Source organism: Eumetopias jubatus, unplaced genomic scaffold (genome assembly GCF_037043125.1).
Source record: "Eumetopias jubatus isolate StellerSeaLion01/CBP00866 unplaced genomic scaffold, mEumJub1_p1.0 scaffold_11, whole genome shotgun sequence".
In the NCBI taxonomy this organism is placed as follows: Eukaryota; Metazoa; Chordata; class Mammalia; order Carnivora; family Otariidae; genus Eumetopias; species Eumetopias jubatus.
This window is the reverse complement of record NW_028274817.1, coordinates 19199202-19224604: the sequence shown is the minus strand read 5'-3', so window position 1 is coordinate 19224604 and position 25403 is coordinate 19199202. Positions and strand designations below refer to the sequence as shown.

Here is a 25403-nt window from a genome sequence, read left to right as displayed (position 1 = left end):
GAGAGTGAGAGAGCACAAGCAGGGGGAACAGTAGAGGGAGAGGGAGAAGCAGGCTCCCCGCCAAGCAGGGAGCCCGATGTGGGGCTCGATCCCAGGACCCTGAGATCATGACCCGAGCCGAAGGCAGACGCTTAACCATCCGAGCCACCCAGGCGCCCCTGGATATTCTACTTTTGTAATTTTTTTTCAATTAACAACTACAAGTTAATTTCATGATCATCTAATGACTGGAACTGAAAACAGTGTTAGCACCAGTACTGAGTAAATTGGCCATGGCAATGCAATCAATAATAAGAAAATGTAATGAGCTGATCAGTGAGGAGACAAAACTTGATTACATAATCACATTAAGTAAACTCACTGACTTCTAATTTTGGCAAAGGTACTGTTGCTCTTTCAAACACTCAAGAATAGGCTTACGGTTTCATCAAAGTTTTCAGCCTAACTAAAGGATGGTCTAGTTGTGTCAGTAAAAGACCCAGCAAGAATAAAATGAGAATTCAAGAGAAAGGTAGAAGCACTAACACTGGTATCCCAGAAATTACATAGCAGAACTGGCAAAAGTCATCTAGGAAACAAGTTGTAACCTAAATATAGTTCTCTGGCATAGTTCACATATCTAGAAATAAGTGTCATTGCTATTTCCTTTGTCACTGGCTGCTACAGAAGACCATTATGGGTTGCTAATGACAACCACATGTCTTTTCATAATGAAAAGCTAAAAAGTAGAAATGAAGTTTGAAGAGGAGGAAAAAAGATTGAGTCTTCAATCTTATTCCCCAGTTCAAACATATCCTTTTCCCTGCTCTTGATTAACTACCTTCAAAATCATTTTCCATTTTCACCACTCTTAGACCCCTGAAATATTCAACTTAAATATTTCACCCATCTTCCCTTTTCCCTTCCACTCTAGGGTTCCTGTTTCTACCTTTGTTTCCGTATTTTCACTAGTCAAGAGCCTCATCACCACTAGGAAGCAGACAAAGAAAAGAAGTGGAAGTTTCAAAAGTCATTCAGCATAAATTGTAAATTAATTGTGTCATTTGGAACCACTTAACTTTCCTTTTAGAACAAATCTAACAAATGCTCGAAGTTTTATATATCTACCTTTTTACTAAGACAAAATGAGCAAATAACTGCTAAATCTCACCTGATGCTTCATGTAATGATTCATGTAGGGAGTTGCCATTCTACTAACTTTGAGGCAAAATGGACATAGCAAGTTCTTAGTGTTTTCATGGGATGTTCTAAAATGACTTTCTACATCAGAAAATGTTGATGATCTAAACTGGCACACCTAGAAATATAAAGAAGGTTTAGTTTAACTTGAAAGTTTATAACTGATACGCAATTACATCAAAGTAGCAATGAGGAGTCATTTGTTTTAGAGGAATATTATGCACTACTAATTCAGCTCTGTTGCCTATATACAACCAAGAATTCTAGCACTGAAAATAGGAAGTATAATCTTTGAAACAGAAAAGTTACGTTTCAAAGTTTAGGGATCTATTTCTAAATATAACCAGATTTCCTTCTTCTTCTCAGATCTACTACCCTCCCTACCTTGCTTAAATTTTCAAACTCTGACATCTCTTGTCCTAGAAAGTTCTTCCTGCTGTATAAAATAGAATATTCTTTTCTTTGGATTTTAAATAGCATCCAGGCTATGACAGGAAATTTTTATCTTGCTATCTTATTGGGAACCACTTCAAATTCTGGAAAAATACTAGTCCCAAAGCATTTAGTTCAGTTCCCCATAACTAATGGCATTTCCTATCTCTCTGTCATGTCTATATTCTTCTCTACATGGTAAGAAAATCCATATATTTGTCTTCTCCAGCAGGGCATTCTGTCTGTCTAGTAGAGGAGTCAGTAAACTGTAGCCTCCAGTCCAAGTCCGAGCCACCATCTCCACATACAACAGTTATATCAAGGGAGTTTCCACTATTGAAGAGGGTCTTCAATTTTAGTAATTCATTTTATTCTAACGGTTAAAAAGAGCGATAGAATAATACTATTTTGTGGCACATGAAAATAAAACCAACACCGAAGTACATGATAAAATGAATATGTACCTGGCAAATATATGGCATTTCACCGGGTTTATGAGTGTCCTTCATATGTTGCAAAAGAGCATGTTCTGTTTCAAATGATAATTCACAGATTTTACAAATAGCTGAAAGTGGAAAAAAACACATTACACCATTTTATGGATGTATATAAACAAAAGATTCATTTTGTACATCCACAACAGCAATAAGTAGTGATAGTAATCGTGGTGGTGGCTCCAACATTTCTATAGTTGTTAACTCCGTAATATTGTTCCATGGACTTTACTTACATTAGCTTACTTCTCATGCCATCACTGACAGAGTACTGATATTTTACCCCCATTGTTCAGATGTGGAACTTGAGGCACAGAAAGATTAAGTAACTTGCCTGAGATCTCGCAACTATATTAAGATACAGAACTGGAATTTAAATCCTAGCTAGCCCCAGACTCTGTGATTTTTAACTATCATTGCACTTACTTTTCTTATGAGAGTGTAAATCAAGACCGATGATTTCATACTTGCAGACCAAAGAATCTGATTTTCTAACTTAGCCCCCTACATACAATGAACGCATGAGGTATGTGAAGGAAGTTTCTATGTACAAGAGAGACTTCAGTTTTAGCAAGCAATTCTACTGAAAAGTTTCTACAAGTTAAAATGTGTTTTTCAACTGTGCCCTCAAATCCAAAGTCTATTTCTTATTTTTAGGTTTTTTATCAGAATTCTTAAGGATTCCTCATAGTTTAGATGACCAAAATCATTACTGTTCAAGACTTCAATAAAACCATGACTTACTAGAAAACTCATGGGGAGTGTGTGTGCTCTCAATGTGACACTGCAGCTGGAACGGCGTGGGGTACTGACGGTAGCAGTGCTGGCAGGTGGTGTGGTTTTCCCAGCTCTCACTGTTCTGTTTCTCAAGTTCCAAATGGTGCTTCATGTGGTTCATAAACCTGTAAGTGATTGCCAATGGGTGCAAATATGCAGATTTATAACCAAGAGAAAAAACCTCTCAAATAAGGATTTGAACCTAAATGGTAAAAATGCAGTTGTAGTACTCAAAATATCTCCAAAGCTTTAAAGTCCTCTAGAAAAGTATGCACTTTAAATAATCACATTTATTTGTTTGTTTGTCAGTCAGAGGGGGAGAGCAGAGGTAGAGCAAGCCCGATGGGGGACTCGATCCCAGGACCCTGGGATTATGACCTGAGCCGAAAGCAGATGCTTAACCAACTGCGCCACCCAGGTGTCCTAATAATCACTTTCATTAAGTGGCTCAGTAAAGATTTTTCTTTCCATCTTTGTTTTAAAATAATCCATTAATATAGTTCATATGAAATACCACTAGTTTGCTAAAACTCTTCATCATTATTTCATATTTAAAAATTTTTGTAAAGAACAACATGCTCCAGGGGCGCCTGGGTGGCTCAGTCGTTAAGCGTCTGCCTTTGGCTCAGGTCATGATCCCAGGCTCCTGGGATCGAGCCCTGTGTCGGGCTCTCTGCTCAGCGGAAAGCCTGCTTCTCCCTCTCCCACTCCCCCTGCTTGTGTTCCCTCTCTCGCTGTGTCTCTGTCAAATAAATAAAATCTTTAAAAAAACAAAAAACAAAAAACAGGCTTCTTTTCCATACATGAAGTACTATTTACTTTTGAAAATAAAATCCTTAAGGAAAGAAAACCCTATCACCAAAAGCAGCTACAGAGTCCTGAGAGAAATCTTTTAAAGACCTTAAAGATATACAATAGGTTGTCTGCTGCTTAATGGCAAATTAGTATTTTTATTTGTGGTTTGGTTTCTAAATGCATGTACTAGCAATCTTAATACCTATAATTACAAGAACTTTTCTTAATTACAAGAACTTTTGTTTTATTTAATGATGCTGGTTTACTGTGAGCACAAACACTTCACTTTTCACAGACTGTGCCCTCAGAAGCACAGTCCATTTTTCAGCTCTACATTCCGCTGTCAGATTCCATAATAGGTTTCTTATGAGAAGGAACGGTGACCTTCAATGGCAGAGAGTACAATATAAAAAGGCAGATCTATTTCATAGGGCTTATTAAAACTTTTTACTAAATTTCAAAGTAAAGTTATTCAATCAAATTAACAACTTTAATATGCAGTCAAATATTAAGTTATTCATTATGAGTCCCAAAAGGATATAATCATGAAGTGATTATGTCTTTAACCTAGATAGCAACTGTAATATGCAGGCTTTAAGATTTATCTTTTCACATCTCCTGCTGATGGTACACTTTGAAACATCTTTTTTCCTCCTTTAATTTTTTTTTAAGTAGGCTCCACACCCAACGTGAGCCTTGAACTCATGACTCTGAGATCAAGAGTCATATGCTCTGCCAACTGAACCAGCCAGGTACCCCCTCCTCCTTTAATTTTAACATCATCTCTATTAAAATCTGTTTTAAAAAATCCTAGTTTTGCCTAAATATTTACATATAAAGGTCATGAGCCATTAACCTTTCAGCTCATAACTTTAATAAATAAAATCTATCTGTATAAAGTGATCTGTTAACTAACTAGCTATGTCTCAATTATTACACTGCCCCCATCAGCAGTGCACGTTTCTCAAACCAGCAGATGGAGATGTGGGAAAAAGCAACCCCCTCAACAAAGCTATTCTTAGAATAAAATAGCCCTAACTGGTTTTAGTGACACTTAATATAGGAAAAAATAATCCTACAATATCTTGACAGGGCAGAGAGTAGAAATCTTGAACTATTAGCTTCTATCATTCTCTAAAACCATCAATTTGCCATCCTAGATTTTACCATTAAGGTAAAATGTTATTTAACACATATTAACATCTTTGGTTACCTAGTGTCTACTGTTCAGGTTTTATTTGCTAAACAATATGTCAAAAATGCTACAAAATTTCTAAATGTTGGGGCACCTGGGTGGCTCAGTCGTTAATCGTCTGCCTTTGGCTCAGGTCATGATCTCAGGGTCCTGGGATCAAGTCCCACATCGGGCTCCCTGCTCAGCGGGGAGCCTCCTTCTCCCCCTCCCTCTGCCTGCAGCTCCCCCTGCTTGCTCTCTCTTTCTGACAAATAAAGTCTTAAAAATTTTTTTCTAAATGTTATAAAATATGCTTAGCTTAAAATTTCTAGATATTCTGATAATCTGTAACCAGTCTTTTGGAAGGAAAACAAGAAAAAAGGAAATTTCATGTTTAATAGTAAATGGACTAATCTTACGGGAGAAAACAAAAAGCTATTGTTTAAAGAACTTCTAATATCATATGCCTAACATTTAAGTATAATAAGGAACTTAAACAGGGACCCACTTTTCTATGTATTTTACCAAATTTGCTAATTTTATTTTCTGATACATTTTACTGTAAAAAGGTAAAGATATGGAAGCAGGTCACAGAGTTCTATTGTAACACTGTTTCAGTGTTATATCTCAAAGCACAATTCTCTTCTGTTAAGCTACTGGGCCATTAGCAACTGATGGCTGTTAGGGCTTGATAAAAGGAGGTAAAGAAGTGTGAAAACTCATATGAATAATATATGTGAAAGGTCTATGAAAACTATAAGGCACTACCACAAATGTAGCATTCATAATTGTTTCAGGTTTATATTGCAGTGCATTTCAGGGTTTTTCTATGTACTTCATTTTGGACTCAAGGATTCATCAGACAATAAAATAAATGCTAGGCTTAGAAATGACCTATAGGACACTTAAGAATGTTAGTTACAAAGGACAGTTATCAAGGGTAAATATCTTTAAAAGTTTACATATACATGTGTGTATGTGTGTGTGCCACAATATACATACATATGACTATCTCATCTAAGGGAAGTGCACTGATGTCTACAATTTACTCTGAAATGTAAAATAAGTCAGATAGAGTCTATGGATGAACAGGTATGTGGTAACACAAGTGAGGTAAAATGTTAATGGTAGAATCAAGGTGGTAAATATACAGATGTTCACTGTAAAATTTTTTCAACTTTGCTGAATATTTGAAAATTTTTATAATAAAATGTTGAAAAGACAATGTCAAACTACGTAACCAATGCAAAATACCAATGGGTATATCTTGTTACTTTGTTTTGGTTACTATCTTACTTAGGATTGTAGATATGTAATATGCCATATTACTCCATGACTGCAAAGTGTAAGTTCCTAACATTTAAAACATATATGTATAAGTCTTCAAAACCTTCAAAACTGAAAATTAAATCTCTACTTTTAAAATGTGTTAAATTATAAACTCAAAGCTGACATGTTTCATAAACTGGCACTTCTCTAAAGATCATCAAAAATGTCACTTTCTCTGCAAGGTTAATGTGGTAAAAATGATAGAATGAATTGAAAAACTAGAACATTAAATAAGACTAATATGGAAGAGGTCAAACTGGATAAAGTACTTCTTGTGATAGGAAAAGTAGATTCAAAAGAAGCTAAATAGTAAAAATATCACATTGAAAATTCTGAATTCAATGGTAATATAGATAAGTGATTTTTCTCTAAGTTAAAATAAATTTTGCCCTTTCTTAAGCTGTATTAAATACAAATCAAGTGTTAAACTCCTAAAATACAATAAAAGAGAAATGCTTTGACATGATAATCTGCCTTTATTCTTAGGAAGTGTTTAAATTGCTTATCTAGGATAGCACAGGAAAATAAAGATATGATATTTACATCAGTAGCATCCCAATTTTCAGACGGAAAGAGAAATAAGTATTTACATACCTAATATTGTTTTTAAGAACTTTCAAGCAACTGAAGCATTTAAAGGTTGTGTAAGTCTTCTGTTCATCATCAACAGCTCCTTCATGTCTTCCATAGTAAAAGTCACTAACTAACATGATCAATTTTCCTTTCTCTGCACCAGTCTTTTTATTTTCAGTAATTGCAAGTTCTGCTTTAATCATTTCCAAAAATTTATTTACCATGTCTGGACAACAACGCTGAAAGAGAAAAAAATACATGTAAGTTTTACTTAATCTCTTTAAAAAATTAGATACCAAAAAAAATGATTCTGTGTTTATAACTAGGGCAGGCTTATGTAAAACTATGCTTGGCAATATATCTGGAGAGAGTCACCAAAATGTTGGCTTCTTTCTTTATAGAGTCTAAAAAATCAAACAATAAACACCTCTTACCTTAATAAAGAAATAACTTCAAAAACAAAAACCTGAGGCCAGGGACGGTTATATATCTAATACCATTTTCCTTGTAATTCCAGTTTTGAGATGTAAATACTTTTTTTAAAGATTTTTTATTTTTTATTTTTTTGACAGAGAGCAAGACAGCGAGAGACGGAACACTAGCAGGGGGAGTGGGAGAGGGAGAAGCAGGCCTCCTGCTGAGCAGGGAGCCCGATGCGGGGCTCGATCCCAGGACCCTGGATCAGGACCTGAATCGAAGGCAGACGCTTAACCAACTGAACCACCCAAGTGCCCCTCAGATGTAAATATTTAATAATAATTTGATCCCTGGCCAAAAATTGTTCATTTCATATCTGTCAAGATATAGCTTAAAAGGAAAGGTAGTTTTGTTTTTTCTTAAAGATTTTATTTATTTATTTGACAGAGAGGGAGAAAGCACAGTGGGGGGAGCTACAAGCAGGCTTCCCACTGAGCAAGGAGCCCAATGCGGAGCTCGATCCCAGGACCCTAGGATCACGACCTGAGTCGAAAGGAAATGCTTAATCGACAGCCACCCAGGTGCCCCGGAAAGGTAGTTTTATATGCCATTCTGCACATGCTAAATTATCAAATAATATAGTAGTATTTTGGTAAAGCCTGGTTGGAACTAGACGCTGAGCACAGGTAACCTGCCATTCCCCAGATTCAAGATACTGGAAAATGTATGGGACACAAAAAAAGAAGCGTAAGTTATAATTTAAAAACCTCAACACATTCTATCTAGAATGCTGAAATATGTTAAGGGGAAATCAATCTCATGAATAAAATTAAGACCTCATATAAACTGACCCTAATAGGGAATACTTTTTTAAAGATTTTATTTATTTATTTGACAGACACAGACAACACAGCAAGAGAGGGAACACAAGCAGGGGGAATGGGAGAGGGAGAAGCAGGTTTCCCGTTGAGCAGGGAGCCCGATGCGGGGCTCAACCCTGGGAACCCCAGGATCATGACCTGAGCTGAAGGCAGACACTTAACAACTGAGCCACCCGGGGCCCCTGGAATACTTTCATACATAAACTTTTAATTTTCAGTGAGATAAAACTAGTTCATTTATTATATACAATTTTTAGCTGTGGAATTTCACTAGAAGAATTCTTTAAGAATAACTAGAGAGCAAAAATATAAACTTTCCTAAAAACCCAAACTACATACTCGCAAAGCAACCACAAAGGGAAAAATTTAGAAAAATAAAGAAAAAATTGTGACAGAATCAAGACCAATCAAATCTATCAGATCAATTAAATCCAACCTATCAATGAATACAGATGGGTGGGTTTAACTCAGCTACTGAAAAAAGGAATTTCACATGGGATCACAAAAGAAAAAATGACTGTGAAAATTAAGAAATATACCAAAAACAAAGAGATTGGAAGGCTTGAGGAGTGCCTGGGTGGCTCAGTCATTAAGCGTCTGCCTTCGGCTCAGGTCATGATCCCAGGATCCTGGGATCGAGCCGCACATTGGGCTCCCTCTCCAAGGGAAGCCTGCTTCTCCCTCTCCCACTCCCCCTGCTTATTTTCCCTCTCTCGATGTGTCTTTGTCAAATAAATAAACAAAATCTTTAAAAAAATAAAAAGATAAACAAAGAATATAATAGGCAAATGGTAATAATGAGAAAACAAGGGTTGTGAAATTGATGTCAAACAAAACAGAATCCAGGCCAAAAAGGGAACACTTAATAAAAATGCTAAAGGATACATTCACAATGAAGTTAAAAGAGATAGATCCATCTATATCCCAAATATTAACCTCCATAAAACAGAATTGTAAGATATCAAAGAAAATAGTGGTAATTTGAGACTTTGAGACCTACTCAAAAAATGACAGAGCAAATAGATGACTATAAATGAAGACAGAGGAACCTCAATAACATATTAGTATGTTAGATCTGACTGATAACTATCAAATTCCATACTCCAAAAACAAATAACACCCTTTATTTTCAAGTTTCTATGTAACATTCAAGAAAACAGCACATACAAATTTCAAAATGGAGAGAAAAGGAACCTGGGCATTGTCAGCAAAGAAACTGAGGTTTGAATCTCAGCTATGCCAATTAATTGGTTATAAGACAATGAGAAAAAGATCTGGCCTCAAGAATTTTCTAAGGATTAAATGAAATAATACTTTAAAGCGTAGTACAGTGTCTTAGATCAATAGGATGTTTGACTTACACTCCCAAAATTCTTCCTTTGGAAGAAAAGATTACTTTTGTGGTATACCAATCTCCTTACCTATAATAACAGCAAAAGATCATTCACAAATAATCTAAAATTCACTTTTTCAAAATGGAAATCCTTACTGTAATATTATGTAAATTTAACTGATATATAAAAATGCATAAGTGGAATGCCTGGGTAGCTCAGTCGGTTGGGTGTGTGCCTTTGGTTCAGGTCATGGTCCCAGGGTCCTGGGATTGAGTCCCACATCGAGCTCCTTGCTCAGTGGGGAGCCTGTTTCTCCCTCTCCCTCTGCTGCTCCCCTGCTCGTGCTCTCTCTCTCTCTGAGACAAATAAATACAAAATCTTTAAAAAAAAATGCGTAAGGTAAAATGTGAAAGTCTCATTTTTTTAATGACTAACAATGTTACAAGAAATAAAAGCTACATTTTAGAGAATGCTTGCCACTTTCTTCAGGTGCAGAAATATATATAATGTGCTATGATTTGTGTATAAAATAGAGGGAAAATAACATTCATGTGTGCCTGTACATTCAGAAATTAAGTCAAAGAAGACATAAAACAAATTAATAAAAACTGATTTCTTTTGCAAGTCCTATTGGGAACTAAGCAAATAGATGAAGTGGGATTCTTCACTGTATACCTTCTTTTTAATTTAAAATTACTTTATTTTTTAAATTTTATTTTATTGTTATGTTAATCACCATACATCATTAGTTTTTGATGTACTGTTCCATGATTCATTGTGTATAACACCCAGTTATACATGCCCTCTTTAATACCCATCACCAGGCTACCCCATCCCCCGACCCCCCTCCCCTCTAGAACCCTCAGTTTGTTTCTCAGAATCCATAGTCTCTCATGGTTTGTCTCCCCCTCCAATTTCCTCCCCTTCATTTTTCCCTTCCTACTTTTTTTTTTTTTTAACATATAATGTATTATTTGTTTCAGAGGTACAGGTCTGTGATTCATCAGTCTTAACACAATTCACAGCACTCACCATAGCACATACCCTCCCCAATGTCCATCATCCAGCCACCCCATCCCTCCCACCCGCCCCATTCCAGCAACCCTCGGTTTGTTTCCTGAGATTAAGAATTCCTCATATCAGTGAGATCATATGATACACATCTTTCTCTGACTTACTTCACTTAGCATAATACCCTCTAGTTCCAATCACGTCATTGCAAATGGCAAGATTTTGGGTTTTTTGATGCCTGCAAAATATTCCATTGTATATATACACCACATCTTCTTTATCCATTCATCTGTCGATGGACATCTTGGCTCTTTGCATAGTTTGGCTATTGTGGACATTGCTGCTATAAACATTGGGGTGCACGTACCCCTTCGGATCACTACATTTGTATCTCTGGGGTAAATACCCAGTAGTGCAATTGCTGAGTTGTATGGTAGCTCTATTTTCAACTTTTTGAGGAACCTCCATACTGTTTTCCAGAGTGGCTCCCACCAACAGTGTAGGAGGGTTCCCCTTTCTCTGCATCGCTACCAACATCTGTTGTTTCCTGACTTGTTAATTTTAGCCATTCTGACTGGTGTGAGGTGGTATCTCATTGAGGTTTTGATTTGGATTTCCCTGATGCTGAGCGATGTCGAGCACTTTTTCATGTGTCTGTTGGCCATTGGGATGTCTTCTTTGGAAAAATGTTCATGTCTTCTGCCCATTTCTTGATTGGATTATTTGTTCTTTGGGTGTTGAGTTTGATAAGTTCTTTATACATTTTGTATACTAGCCTTTTATCTAATATAGTTAACATACGGTGTTATATTAGTTTCAGGTGTACAATATAATGATTCAACACTTCCACACAACACCTGGTAGTCATCAAAACAAGTGCACTCCTTTTTTTTTTAAAAGATTTTATTTATTTGAGAGAGAGAATGAGAGAGAGCGAGCACATGTGGGGGGGGGAGTCAGAGGGAGAAGCAGACTCCCTGCTGAGCAGGGAGCCCGATGCCAGACTCGATCCTGGGACTCCAGGATCATGACCTGAGCCGAAGGCAGTCACTTAACCAACTGAGCCACCCAGGTGCCCAAAACAAGTGCACTCCTTAATCACCTATTTCACCCATTTCCTCCCCCTCTGGTAACCATCAGTTTGTTCTCTAGAGTTAGGAGTCTGTTTCTTGGTTTGTCTCTTCTCTTTCTCTTTTTCCCTTTGCTCGTTTGTTTTGTTTCTTAAATTCCACATATAAGTGAAATCAGATTGTATTTGTCTTTCTCTGATTTATTTCGCTTGGCATTATACTCTCTAGCTCCATCCATGTCATTGTAAATGGCAAGATTTCAATTTTTATGGCTGAATCATATTCCATTGTGTATATATTCCACATCTTTATTCATTCATCAATTGATGGACACCTGGGCTGCTTCCATATCCTGGCTATTGTAAATAATGCTGCTATGAATATAGGGGTGCAGGTATCTCTCTGAATTAGTGTTTCTGTATTCTCTGGGTAAATACCCAGTAGTGCGATTGCTGGGTGGTAGGGTAGTTCTATTTTTAACATTTTGAGGAATCTCCATACTGTTTTCTGCATCAGTTCACATTCCCACCAACAGTGCATGAGGGTTCCTTTTCCACACATCCTTGCCAACACCTGTTGTGTTGTTGATTTTAGCCATTCTGACAGGTGTGAGGTGGTATCTTATTGTAGTTTTAATTTGCATTTCCTTGATGGTAAAGGATGATGAACACCTACCTTCTTATACTTTTTGATTCACGTGACTTTATTACCCTTCCCCCAAATTAAATAAACTAAAGATAACTACTCAGCCTTTTCTTTTCTCTTTCCATCTATGATGCAAAACATAAAACATCAAGTATCTCTATACAATATTACATAGATAGGAAGACTGAAAACACTGGCAGAAGTTAATTTTTATATAAAACCAAAACCCAAAGTCCAGTTCACAGGAATTACACTCAGGGAGGTAGAAATAGTGATAAATCAAATACAGTTTTGCCCAATGAATAAAGAAATTGTGTTTGGAATTTTACACTTTTCTTTCTACATTTTTTGTAAAATGCTGAATTTCAATGAAAAAACTGGCGATCTTTGAAATAGCAAGCAATAACTTTTTCTAAGTTGCTTCTTTGCTTTGCAGTCTTCTCACCCCCTCTTTCCTGAATATAATTTGCATTGCGTTTTTTCTTGCCTCCTTTCTCCCTTCCTGCCATTTATATTGGGCATGCAAGAAGAATACAGATTCTCTTTCCACAGACACACAGAACACTGTAATATCTACTAAAATATCTTAAGTGGAATAATACCTAGACCTCATACTTCATTAGTACTTCGAAAATTGCCTAAAACTTAATTTTAAGAGTTTCCTACACCAACATAAAGGTAGAATTTATAACAACTATACAAACTATATTCTGGATTGAGCTAACACTATGATTTCTTGAGAAATGCTCCACCATTATGAGTTTATGTCTGAGTTCTGACCATTAAAATGCAAGACTGAGATTTTGAGTAATGTGACATTCATATGTCACCAGACAAAAAAATCATGTTAAAAAAAGGAGTTTTTAAGTTACAGGAAAGATTAAGCACCAAACAAAAGGCCTGCTTTACAAGAGCTTTGAAGAATGGCATGACCTAGTCAATAAAATATTCTGATTAATACATTATTGTCATTAAAAGTTAAAATACAACATGCATAGAGATTTTTTTTAAGTAGGCTAGGCTCCACGCCCAGCATGGAGCCCAATGCAGGGCTCGAACGCACCACTGTGAGATCAAGACCTGAGCAGAGATCAAGAGTCAGACACTTAACTGACTAACCCACCCAGGTGCCCTACAATATGCGTAGAGATTCAAGTGTCATGTGTGAGAGCCATCTACCTGGGGACCCAACCTGACAAAGGCTGCAGCCCCTGCACGACTCGGTGGCTGTGGTACATGGGACTCACTTAGCTGGGAACCGTTTGGGATCGAATAAAGCAATGCGATTAGAGGCCACCCCAGAGAGGGAGAGGATTCCCCTACCCCTGAACCATTTTTGCTGGTTGCGGCAAAGTATTTTCCAAATAAGATTTGCCACAGACATCTGCTCTACAAGTGGCAAAATGTCAGAAATGAAGAGAAAGAAATGTTAAGATCCGAGAAATAAATGACTCAACCTGGGAAAGCTCCAATACCCACAAACACTCAGGGCTGTCACTAAGAGAAACATCGGACTTTCTGCAAAGTCTTCTAGATATAATACTTTAAAGAGGTCGGAGGTAGGTCTATTTCTTCCATTTCTTAAAATACTACATACTGTGTTTAATGTATTCTCTCAAGCCTCAGAGAGATCAATGACAGTCACATCTCTTAGACAAAGCAACAACTAAAGCTTTGATCTAGCATCATTAGTTTTAAGCAACTCCCACAAATTGTCATTTTCACCTTACTTCAGCATCCAGCTCCAGAAAACAGATATTTTTACCAATAATTTTATGGTTGATAAAGCCATTATCACATCTAATAAAATTACCAAGGATTACTTCGTATCCTCTAATATCCCCCCCAAAATACAATATGCATATACGATAGTACATATAAGCTTAATTTTTAAGATTTCATGACTGGGAAAGATTTTAAAATCTTGTATAAAGATAATCATCATGGGGTGCCTGGGTGGCTCAGTCAGTTAAGCGGCTGCCTTCGGCTCAGGTCATGATCCCAGGGTCTTGGGATCAAACCCCGCATCGGGCCCCCTGTGCTACTGGAAGCCTGCTTCTCCCTCTCCCACTCACCCCTGCTTGTGTTCCCTCTCTCGCTGTGTCTCTCTCTGTCAAATAAATAAAATCTTTTTTAAATTTTATTTTATTATGTTATGTTAGTCACCATACATCATTAGTTTTTGATGTAGTGTTCCATGATTATTTGCATATAATACCCAGTGCTCCATTCAATACATGCCCTCCTTAAATAAATAAAATCTTAAAAGATAATCATCACAAATATCAATTTTTACTTAAGTTATATAGAAATACCAATGAGAAGATTTCTTATCTAAATACCTGGACAAACTAGCATTTACTATATATCAATCCTTAATGCTTTCAGGGATTTGTCAGTATTTTTAAAAATCAAATTTTGGAAAAAGTTTTACCTTCATGTGATATTTCAAAGGATCCAGAAGATTAAACTTTACATTGCACTTTGGACAAGATCTTAGAAAAGGTGTTCCAGTTTTATAGTGAGCTGATGAGGTATTTGTACCTAAAATAGATTAAGAACTTTTATGACTCAAATTCTTTTTTAAACATTAAACAACCAGTAAAAAAAGTTTAAAAATTCATCACAATTTCTAAAATTTATGTATAAATAATATAATTTCTATTTTATATGCTAGATTCATATTTACCTTTTGATATCATAACATGGGAAGATGTCACTGGAGGAGAGTTAGTTAGAGACAATGAAGCACAAGGACTTATTTCAGAAACACTTTCGCTGGTCTTTGGCTTTTTTGGAGTAACACTGTTTACTTTAGAAGCAGAAGAACGTTTTAATATAGGCAGAGTTTGATCTATACCTACAATGATATAAATAGTGGGAAAAATATTTGTAAATATGTATAGAACACTGCTTACAAATGCTACTAAAATGGCTTTATATTTGAATTTAAGTAAAAACACTTTGAAGCTAAATTAAAGATAACATAATTGAATTATATCATACAAATAACAAAGAATGATCAAAAAAAGAAAAAATTTATATGATCAATAGGTCAAAAGAAATTGTACAGCTATTATGAACTACACATATTTGAACAATTCATGAAATAAACTTTTTATACAAAATTCTAAAAATACTTTCAAATAAATATGTAAATAGGTATAAAAGAGGTCAGACCAAAAGAATCCGAAGCAAAAAAATTAAAGCACAGAGAATGTTCTAAGCTCAGTTCCCAAAAATGAATTTATCTTTAGATGCTTAAATACATTTGGGCTTGGAAACAAAAACTACCTTTATTCTAAAAATTTAGAGAAACCCTTTAGATACTTAAAAAAAACTTAAGATGTCTAATGGAAAACTCTAGTTGGTTCTTTTTCCACTTATTAACAATCTGATGGATTTAAATTATCTGTTTACTCCCTATGAACAAAGTACAACTAATCTTGAATAATACCTTGTTCATTCATATGGAAAGTCTTAAGAAGTTAGTATAATGGTCTTCAAATGACACTCCCCTGAGGCTAACGATTTTGCTTTAGGGAATACAGTAAGCATGTCAGATAGAAAAACTCTCCTTTTACCCTTTTTAAAAAATTAGATTTTTACATAAAATTTTGTTTGAGGAGATTTCATCACTAAAGATAGTTCTGAGCTTGAAAACCATCACCTTAAAGGCTAAGGGATTGTGTAATTCAGGGCATCTGCAAGAACAGTGGGGCTATTTAGGATATAATCAAACACAGCAAAAGTCCTTTTGAAAATAACACACAACTGTACTTTGTGATAAAGATTCTAAAACTGCACATCATATTTTAATGCTCCCAACTGTACACTAATAGGCGAAGCAGTAGAATAGAGAAATACAAGGAAAAGGAGAGCACTGCATTAGTGGGCTCCCTGTCAAATCTGTCTTTCATTCTTTGAGATAACAGAAACGATTTTTTTTCCATCTTCAAGCACATGGTTACTGACAGCTATACTGCAGGCACTTGGGACTGATTTCTGTGTAATCACTAACATTTTCCTCAGATGCTTAGGTTACTTGAACAACCAATGAGTGCTGGTATTTTGGCAATTAGTTCTCTAGCAGGCTGTATAGTAAAAATAGACTGTTTTGTATATAATTTTTTTAAGCATGAGTAAATCTCCAAGTTAAATAAAATCACTCTGAGCTCAATAGTTTTAAATTCTAACCGTTTAACTTGTTTATTTCTATTGCTTTTGGCTTGTGCCATTCACTCTCTTCAACAATGCCAATAAAAATCCTATTCTCATTCTTCAAAATCAAGTTCAAATCCAACCTTCTCCAAGAACCTTCTATGATCATCCTTGACAGGAGTCCATTAATCATGCTTCTGAACACATAATACATATTATCATTCATAATTATCATTCTAAGAACTGTTTACTGTCAAGTTCTTTAAAGGCTTAGGGCATTTTTCATTTCTCACTTATCTCATTTGAACCTCAAAAAAGGCCTGAGATAAGGAGAGCAAGAATTAAAATTCTATCTCCAAATGGTGACTTCAGGTCTGGAAAATGAATGTATTATCTGAGAAAGATAAAAGTATATATTTCAATAAAATGAGAAAATTGAAGTGTAAAGAGGTGACTTGATAAAGGTCACAAAAATCTTTAGGATACAGGCTCAAATCTACACCTTCCTAACTGACTATAACCCTATTTCCCATCAAGGCAAAGTTCCACTCCCTGCAATACAACAACTTACAGAAAGAGTAGGCATCACTGTTTTACCCCCTAGAATCTTCAAGAATTCAGATGTTTTTATGAATAAAGACCATGTGCATTATAAAATCAGATTTCAGACAACTATTTTACTTTCTCGTTTATTTTGGTTCTTGCCTACTTTACTAACTAGATAAGTGACACCTAGATAGGTAAATAACAAGCCATGTGTTATCAAAATGGGAAAAATATTTTTGGCAAACATATTACTATAATTTTTTTTCTATTTTGGTTTGGTAAATGTATATGAATTTGCTAGTAAACAATTTAAACATTAAAAAATTCTTATGTACCTCTGTCCAATTATTGAAATATAACAAACTTACTAATATACAAACAGCAATTGCTTTGATTATGGGGAATTTTTCAACTAAATAAAATTCTTTCATGGCATACTAATTTATTTCAAGTTAATGAAGAACTTTGTTATTGTACACAAAGAACTAATTCTTCAATTAAAAATTTACATTATTCCTTCAATGGATATTTACTAAGTACTTACTATGCACAAATGACTATTTTTGTAATACTTCCTTTTTATAATGATACTCTATAATCATATTTAACTATCATATCAACATCATTTATTTGGAAAGAAAGACACAAGTCTATTAAAAAACTCAACTATAACCATGTACTTTTTCTCATACTAATGGCCTTCCAAATGATTAATACTTTTTTTTAAAAAATGATAGTATTAGGTCATTAGGAGACTTCCTAGACTCAGAGAATTTATATTAAGATTTTTCAGCCCATGGCTGGCTCTAAGTGAGAATGAGCTCAAAAAATACATGTTAGCTAACTTAATAGAAAGAGATACAATATTCTATTATTAAATACAAATTTATAAAAAAGAAATCACACAAGAAAGGCATTCAGGGATTATTAGCTTCTATTTTACGGTATATGAAAAACTTAACACGAAGGTATGGGTTTCAAAATAAAAATTCATTCCACATCTATATTCATCAAGTTTCTTTTTATTATACCCCAAAAAAGTGCTAAGCCAAACCTTCTATATAAATTGTTGATCCCTCTTGGGACAGTGGAATTGTATCCTGGGTCAAGTCAAATAGTAACTCTGAAGAATCATCCGATTCAACTTGTGATGAATTCTTTGTAAAATCCTGTAAAAAGTTATAATTATTTTGTTTCATAAACTTTTATAAAAGTAAATTTAATTGTATGACAATACTATAAAGATAACACCTTAATAATTTAATTACTAATAAGCTATAAGACACTAAGGTAATTATTATTCTGTCAAAGTTAGCATTTAGTGGGTAAGGGTTATATGGGAACTCTCTGGATTACTTCTGCAGTTTTTCTATAAATCTAAAATTAGTTTGAAATTAAAAGTTAAAGTTAAGAAATAATGACAATATTATTGGCAAAGTAGACATGTTTTGGTACAACTTTTCTACAAGAAAATTTTGGCAATATCTATCAAGGGCTTTAAAAAGTTCATATCCTTTGACCCAAATATTCCACTTACATTAATTTATGCTAAGGAAATGAAAATATTTAATGGAGAATTATTTATAACAGCAAAAAATAAAAACCTGTATATCCAACAATGGAGGAATGGTTAAATAAAATAAATGATAGACTATAATGCAACATCATGCTTTTGAAAAATAACCAAAAACAAAGAAAAATGTTTCCAATATAAAGTTCAGTGAAAAAAGAGGAGCACATATCTGCGTACAAAATATAATCCTGATATATTCTATATACCACACTACCCATCTGCAAAAAAACAAAGTCAAAGTACAGTATGTATTGTCTTGTTTCTTTTCTAACTACTGCCCCCATACACAGTACGTTTATAAAACAGGAATATAGGGATCTTGCTTGCATGTTTTGTGCTTACAAGCTGAGAAAAAAAATCAGGTTTCAAGAATTTTACTTTGTTATTGTTTTCTGTTTACATGGGCTTAGTAAGAAGTTATAGAGACAGATATTGAACTGAACCAAACCATTCCATTCCTAGAATTTGAGCATAACAGGCAGATTTCTGCATTTGAGCCTTAATATGTATTATATAAAATGACTGTATGACTCAATGATGGCTTTATGACTTAACTGTAACCAAGCATAATCTTCTGCAAGGTAAATATTTTCTCCAAATATTTGCACTTACAAATGGAAAATATTCACTAGCAATTCTCCAAACAGTTCTTTCACAGAAGTTCCTCCAAATAAAGTTAATACTTCATTTTTTTCTAAAGATTTTATTTATTTATTTGAGAGAGAGAGAATGAGAGAGAGAGAGCATGAGAGGGGGGAGGGTCAGAGGGAGAAGCAGACTCCCTGCTGAGCAGGGAGCCTGATGAGGGGCTCAATCCTGGGACTCCAGGATCATGACCTGAGCTGAAGGCAGTCACTTCACCAACTGAGGCACCCAGGCGCCCCTAAAGTTAATACTTTAAACCTTTTCCTAGGTGATAACTCTGGCCAATTAAGTACCATTGTTTCAGAGAGCAGACATATTAGTCAACAAATAACTTATTAAAATAATTCTCTAATTGGGAATTTTTTATATCTCATAAAATAGTTCAGAAAGATACCAAATACAACAGTGAGGTACAACAGGCAATAGACTGGAATTTAAAAGACCTCCATTTATTTATGGGCCAGGCACTTGAGATTCAAGTTTTCACCTTTCCAACTGAAATAATAGCTGCCAATTGTCTATTTAAAACGTACTTGACTCTTTTACAGTCCATGTATTATATCAGGTAGTTGTGACAACAGTACTAATAAAGACCTAATATTATCTCCCACCTTATAAATAGGTAAGCTAAAGTTCAGTATAGTTAAGTAAGGTTCCCAATACAATCCAGCTTGTTCTTGATGATGAAGCTGGAATTGGAACCAAGGTTGGCCTGATTATAAAGCCTGTGCCCTTGGGACGCCTGGGTGGCTCAGTCGGTTAAGCGTCCTAATTTTTTTTTTTTTCTAAGTAGGCTCCACACAGCATGGAGATCACGACCTGAGCTGAGACCAGGAGCTGGAAGCCTAACTGACTGAGTCACCCAGGCACCCCAGGCATCCATCCTACTCTTGATCTCAGCTCAAATCTTGATCTCAGGGTCCTGAGTTTAAGACCCGTGGGTGTGGAGCCTATTTAAAAAAAAACAACCTGTGCCCTTAAGCTATATCACACTGACATTAAAAGGGACAATAACAATTATCTTCTAGACTGCCATGAAGAGTTGTGGTAAAGAGAAGAAAAAACTTAAAATTATCAGAGAAAATTCCCTCACATAGGATTCTCAATTAATTTGAAAATATAGATCTGTCATTCTCCACCCTGGCTCACATTAGAATCACTTGGAGAGTTAAAAAAAAAAAACAAAAACTATCATGCCCAGGCCTCACCCCAGATCAAACGACAAAAAACTTTTTTTTAAAGCTCCCTAGGATTGGGAAACTGATTGAGGAGCTTTGATTAAACAACCAAGCCCACAAAAACAAAAAGTTCTGAGTTTTGAATGAGTTCTAGTTTCTAAGTTTTTTTTTAATATGAAAGATACCACCCCCTCCATTGTTCTCCTTCTCTAGGTCCAAGGTAGGAATAATTTTCATCTATCTCCATGTAAATAATCATGTTCCCTTTTTGTTTTTGCTTTTCTTAAATGCCAAACAGCTTATGATAGCATAACCACTGAATTAGTTTGATTCCAGCTAAAATAAAATAATTTTAGCATTTCTGGCAGCCTGCCATTATCAGGTACACCTATTAAGTGTTTATTAAGAACAGCCTGTGGTTGCTTAGAGGATCCAAGTTTGAGAGCCATTGGTTTGGGTAAAGATTCTCATTTTAAAAATGAAGAAAGTGAGGCCCACTGAGGTTGTAAACAATGCTTTAGCTAGGAACAGACAGAATCAACACTCAAGTCTTTCATTTTTAACCTAGATTTCTTGGACTACTACTCCAACACTCAAATTATTATTGTTTCAGAACGCAGATACAAGTCAAGGATTGAGAGTTAATAAAATTAGTAAAAATTTATCACTTCTTCAAGGTTATTCTCAAGTCAAAGTGAAATTTTTCTACCGTGCGTGTTTGATGGTCACTAATACAAAAACTACCCATGCTGTTTGGTGCCACTGCCCTCATTCATATTAAAGCACAGCCGTTTTACCCTCCATTGCTTTTGCATCATCAGTGCAAATGTTGAGAGTGAAAAGAAGAAATGTCTCAGTGTAATTATCACAACAGTTTTAACTTCACGAACCCCCGAAAGGGTCTCAGGGAACCCCAATGGTCTGTGCGCTATGATATTGCTCTAAGGCAGTATTTCTATGTATAGCAATGCTTAAATGTATGAATGGATATGTGTATGCATATTTCAAAACCTCTGGGCTGGGGCACCTGGGTGGCCTAGTTGGTTAAGCATCTGACTTTGGCTCAGGTCATGATTTCAGGGTGCTGGGATCAAGCCCTGCATCATCTGCTTCTCTCTCTCCCTCTGCCCCTCCCCCTGATTATGCTCTCTCTCTAAAAAATAAATCTTTTTTAAAATTCTTTTTAAAGACTTTATTTATTTATTTGACAGAGAGAGACACAGTGAGAGAGGGAACACAAGCAGGAAAAGTAGGAGAAGGAGAAGCAGGCTTCCCGCAGAGCAGGGAGCCCAAAGCGGGGCTCGATCCCAGGATCCTGGGATCATGACCTGAGCCGAAGGCAGACGCCTAACGACTGAGCAACCCAGGCGCCCCTAAATAAATAATACCTTAAAAAAATAAAATAAAACCTCTGGGCTAACCTGGATTGAAATCCCAGATCCATCTTTTATTTATGAGTTATATGGCCTTGAGTGAATCATTTAGCCTGAGTCTCAGTTTCCTCAACTATAAAATGGGGCTAATAATCATGCCTACCTCAGAGGGAAATCATAAGAATTAAATGATATTAATTTACATACAACATTTAGAATAAAGACTTACCCATAGTAACAGAATAACAAATGTTAAATATTACCATTAACTATTACTTCTGTTAAAAGTTTTAAAAGCTAAGCCATGAAAGTATGTTTTCAGAGTAAACAGCAACAATGACCTCAGAACAATCTTCCCAAATAAGAATACCTGGTTCTGTTTACTCTCTTAAGAGTTTTGCCATTATGCAACATTCATTACTGATCTTTTTTTTTTTTTACTCAGTTTTAGCCTAGATTTCAATATTATACCTATTTAATTTAAGCATATTACCTGATTTATTGACAAGTTGGTTAGTTCCTACAGTTACTACTTTGGGTATTGGTTGAGCTGTCAAAGATAGTGACATTTTCTGATTGTGATTATGCTTTTAGTGGAATGGTGACTAGCTATGAGAGTCCACAATTCTAACCGGGTACTATAATATCCATTGCATCCCTGAGCTAATTATAGTTTCAGAAACACTTACAGGCTTAGACACGTTCTGAACAATAACAGAATTCTGTGAAGATTTCGATTCAGGATGAAATCTAGGCAAGGCAGCCACTGGATTTGATGTTGGATCTTTGTAGTGTTGACTTGTAGGCTTGAATGGATCAGTAACACCTGCATTTCAAAATTAAACATATTGAATATTTTTCTATACAACCAATTTTGTTAAAATACTTCACTTTATAATTAAAATGGTATAATACTATACCTTGAGTGAGTGTCTCATTCTTTATTCCCTTTGAAGATGAGCTGGGGTTACCTCTGTTCAAAATATCTACAAATATTACGTTTATTTTAAAACTCATTATTTGAATTTATATTTAGATAATAAAAAACGTCCCAAAAATATATCCACATACAACTAATAATTTAAGTATATTTCTTTCTTTTAGTGGTGACCCCAGATCAAACCCTTCCCCAATTCCCATGCCACATTCATACCCCCCAAAAGCCTGGAAGTTTCATTATGGGTAAGCTGGTCACATTATCTGTACCACTCCTCTTGAGTTCTGAGAGGGACACTAGTGAAGACTGCAGACTAAATTTAGAGTTTACCAGAGTATCTCAAATCTACTACTATACCAAAAGTCAATTTGAGCCTGACATGACCCTATGAATCAGTTTAAGATGCTCACTCCTGTACCCATGTGAACCCATAACTTCTAGGTTATTAAGGAATCAAATGAAAATCTGGAAGAGTAGAGATATGCCTAAAATTGCTAATCAGGAAAACGTACATTTTAAAAATCGCATAAAACCTCAAAAAATTTTCCTTTTCCCCTCCTGGTAGAAAATAACCAGATCTCATAGAATAATTCTATAAAGTAAAGGGTCACACAAAACTAGGGTTGTTTTATGATAATGGAAATTGAGTTCTCTAAAACAGGCACTACAGAAGTTTCCTAGGAGAAAAATCTGCTCAAACAACTTGATATTGTTTTCATTCAGAATTTTAAAATAAGTATTTACTCAAGCCATTAAAGAGTTAAACCTATAGTACTTTGTGGTGACTGTAGTCTATCAAACACAACCTTTTACCATCCCTCCAACTTAATGATGGTTCTATATAAATATTTAGCTCATACTCCATATGCCAAAAATATTTTATGGCTCACACATAAAACATCAATAAAATAACTTAAATTTTGAGTTCATTTAGAAAAGAAATTTCACTGGGGTCAACGTTCTTTTTGATAGAATCACTTAAAACTAATACACATTGTTCAAGTTGAGTACTGTTAACACTTATCTACAGTTGATATAAACCCAATCTGAATTGCCATGCTTTTAAATAAGATGATCTGAATAATAATCTGAAATATGATAATATTTCAGGGATAAAAATAATCACAGCAACTAGGAAACAATATTTATAATATTCTGTTCCACTATCAGCAACAAACATGCCAACATACTTCATTTTATAATTGAAGTAACATTCCACTTAGCACCTCTCAATTTGCCACAGGAAATGATATTGAGAATTAAATTCTATCTCTGATAAAATTGAATAGAAGTGCTATTTGAAGTTTAGAGTCAAGAGAAGCAAAAACAGGGCTTTCAGAAAATTAAAAACTCATCTCTTAACCACAATATTACACACTGCCATGGTAGGTAAGAAAACACTGGTATGCTGGCTACATTCTTTGCTAAATTCTCCTGGCTTAAAAAAAGTAAACATAATGGAAAAGAATCTATTTCCTCTTTCTCCCCTGAAATTCAGTATGTTGTTCCTCTGCACTTTACACATTTTTTATTGAACATTTTAACAAATGTCATCAATATCTTCACTATAATATTATCACAATGGCAATTCTAACTCTAACTGAAATCTAACAATCTACAAAATTACTGAACGTGTTCTGCAAGAAAGCCATGAGGATTAAGTGTGCTAACCGCCTGCAGTGTACAAGCACAGTAGCTAAAGACCAGACCCTCCTTCCTTCATGAATATAATCAGGAGTTGTTGGAAGATGGGTGTGGCCAGAAACTATAGCTCATGTTGGTACACATACTAGAGACTGTATAATCATGCAGTGCCTGTTCATTTTGTAGCCATGATTCAAGATGACACTGTGATGAGGCAGTTGTCTGGATGTGAGAACCCTCACCAGAGACTAACACAAACTTATTCAGTATTCTGATATTTTAAGCAAAGCACTCCAAACACTTCCTATTCTAGGTGTGCTTGGACTTAAGGGAGAAAAAGAAAAATTAACAAACAGGTGAATAGGCTACTTAGCTCCACTAAAACTTAAGATTTCCAATTTCAGAAGGCCTATAATGCTGTCAGGTAATCTTAACCTTTAGTTACCTTAGTTGACATTTCCCTTTTCTCTCGAATGATATTTTAACCTCTGACCTTACTCAAGTCCCCAATCACATCCTCCCTCTGATTCTCACAAATTCTTACTGATCTGTATGCTTCAACTCCTTACAGAATAACAAGGACATAGAAGACAGCTCACAGGTTTTTCTATTAGAAACAGCAACTTACAAAACTTTACTTCACTGAAATAAATGCTTACTTGAAATGGCTGGTTTTGAACTTGATATCTCTCCAACAAAAATCAGCTCATCATCATCTTCATCCAGAATTTCTTCTACTTTCTTCTGCCATGGTTCCAGCTCTTCTTCTTCACATTCCATAAAGAGTTCTGCCATTTTTGGGTTATCTAATTTTCAAGAGAGAAACGCATCTTATTTTTTAAATAACTTTTTGCAATGCATAGTATGATATTTAAGATATACTTTAATAATCTTAAAATTAATTATTGAATTGATATTTACAGTCAGTACAACTCAACTCAATCTCTAAGATCTAAACTAGTAAACTAGTAAAATTAAGCTAGCTGGCTAAGTAACAGACGACAGTAGTTACTAGTAGTTGTCAATAAATTTTAAGAATAATCAAATCCAATAAAAACCTGAAACATAAAAAAAAGAATAATCAAACCCAGGAAAGAATATCCAATGGGAAAAAGATAGTCTCCTCAACAAACGGTGTTGGGAAAACTGGACAGCGACACGCAAAAGAATGAAACTGGACCACTTTTTTTTTTTTGAAAATTTTATTTATTTGACAGAGAGAGAGAGAGAAAGCA

General features: G+C 35.2%; 1 protein-coding gene across 9 annotated transcripts in view; it reads right to left on the bottom strand.

The window, feature by feature from the left end:
- ZNF280C (zinc finger protein 280C) overlaps nt 1-25403 on the bottom strand; it is a 78402-nt gene that overhangs the window by 41817 nt on the left and 11182 nt on the right. For 7 of the 9 annotated variants that reach the window (XR_015769424.1, XR_015769426.1, XR_015769423.1 and 4 more), the window contains exons 4-13: nt 24828-24974; nt 22508-22573; nt 22277-22413; nt 17873-17987; nt 14801-14971; nt 14546-14655; nt 6775-6992; nt 2850-3007; nt 2076-2176; nt 1151-1297 (exon numbers count right to left, since the gene is read on the bottom strand). Coding sequence is in view for 1 of the 9 variants with exons in the window: in XM_028122730.1 (XP_027978531.1) it covers nt 1151-1297; nt 2076-2176; nt 2850-3007; nt 6775-6992; nt 14546-14655; nt 14801-14971; nt 17873-17987; nt 22277-22413; nt 22508-22573; nt 24828-24974 (1370 nt within the window). In the remaining 8 variants the exon portion in view is untranslated. The remainder of the gene's footprint in view (nt 1-1150; nt 1298-2075; nt 2177-2849; nt 3008-6774; nt 6993-14545; nt 14656-14800; nt 14972-17872; nt 17988-22276; nt 22414-22507; nt 22574-24827; nt 24975-25403) is intronic. The other 2 variants (XR_015769428.1, XR_015769427.1) reach the window with 2 other exon arrangements.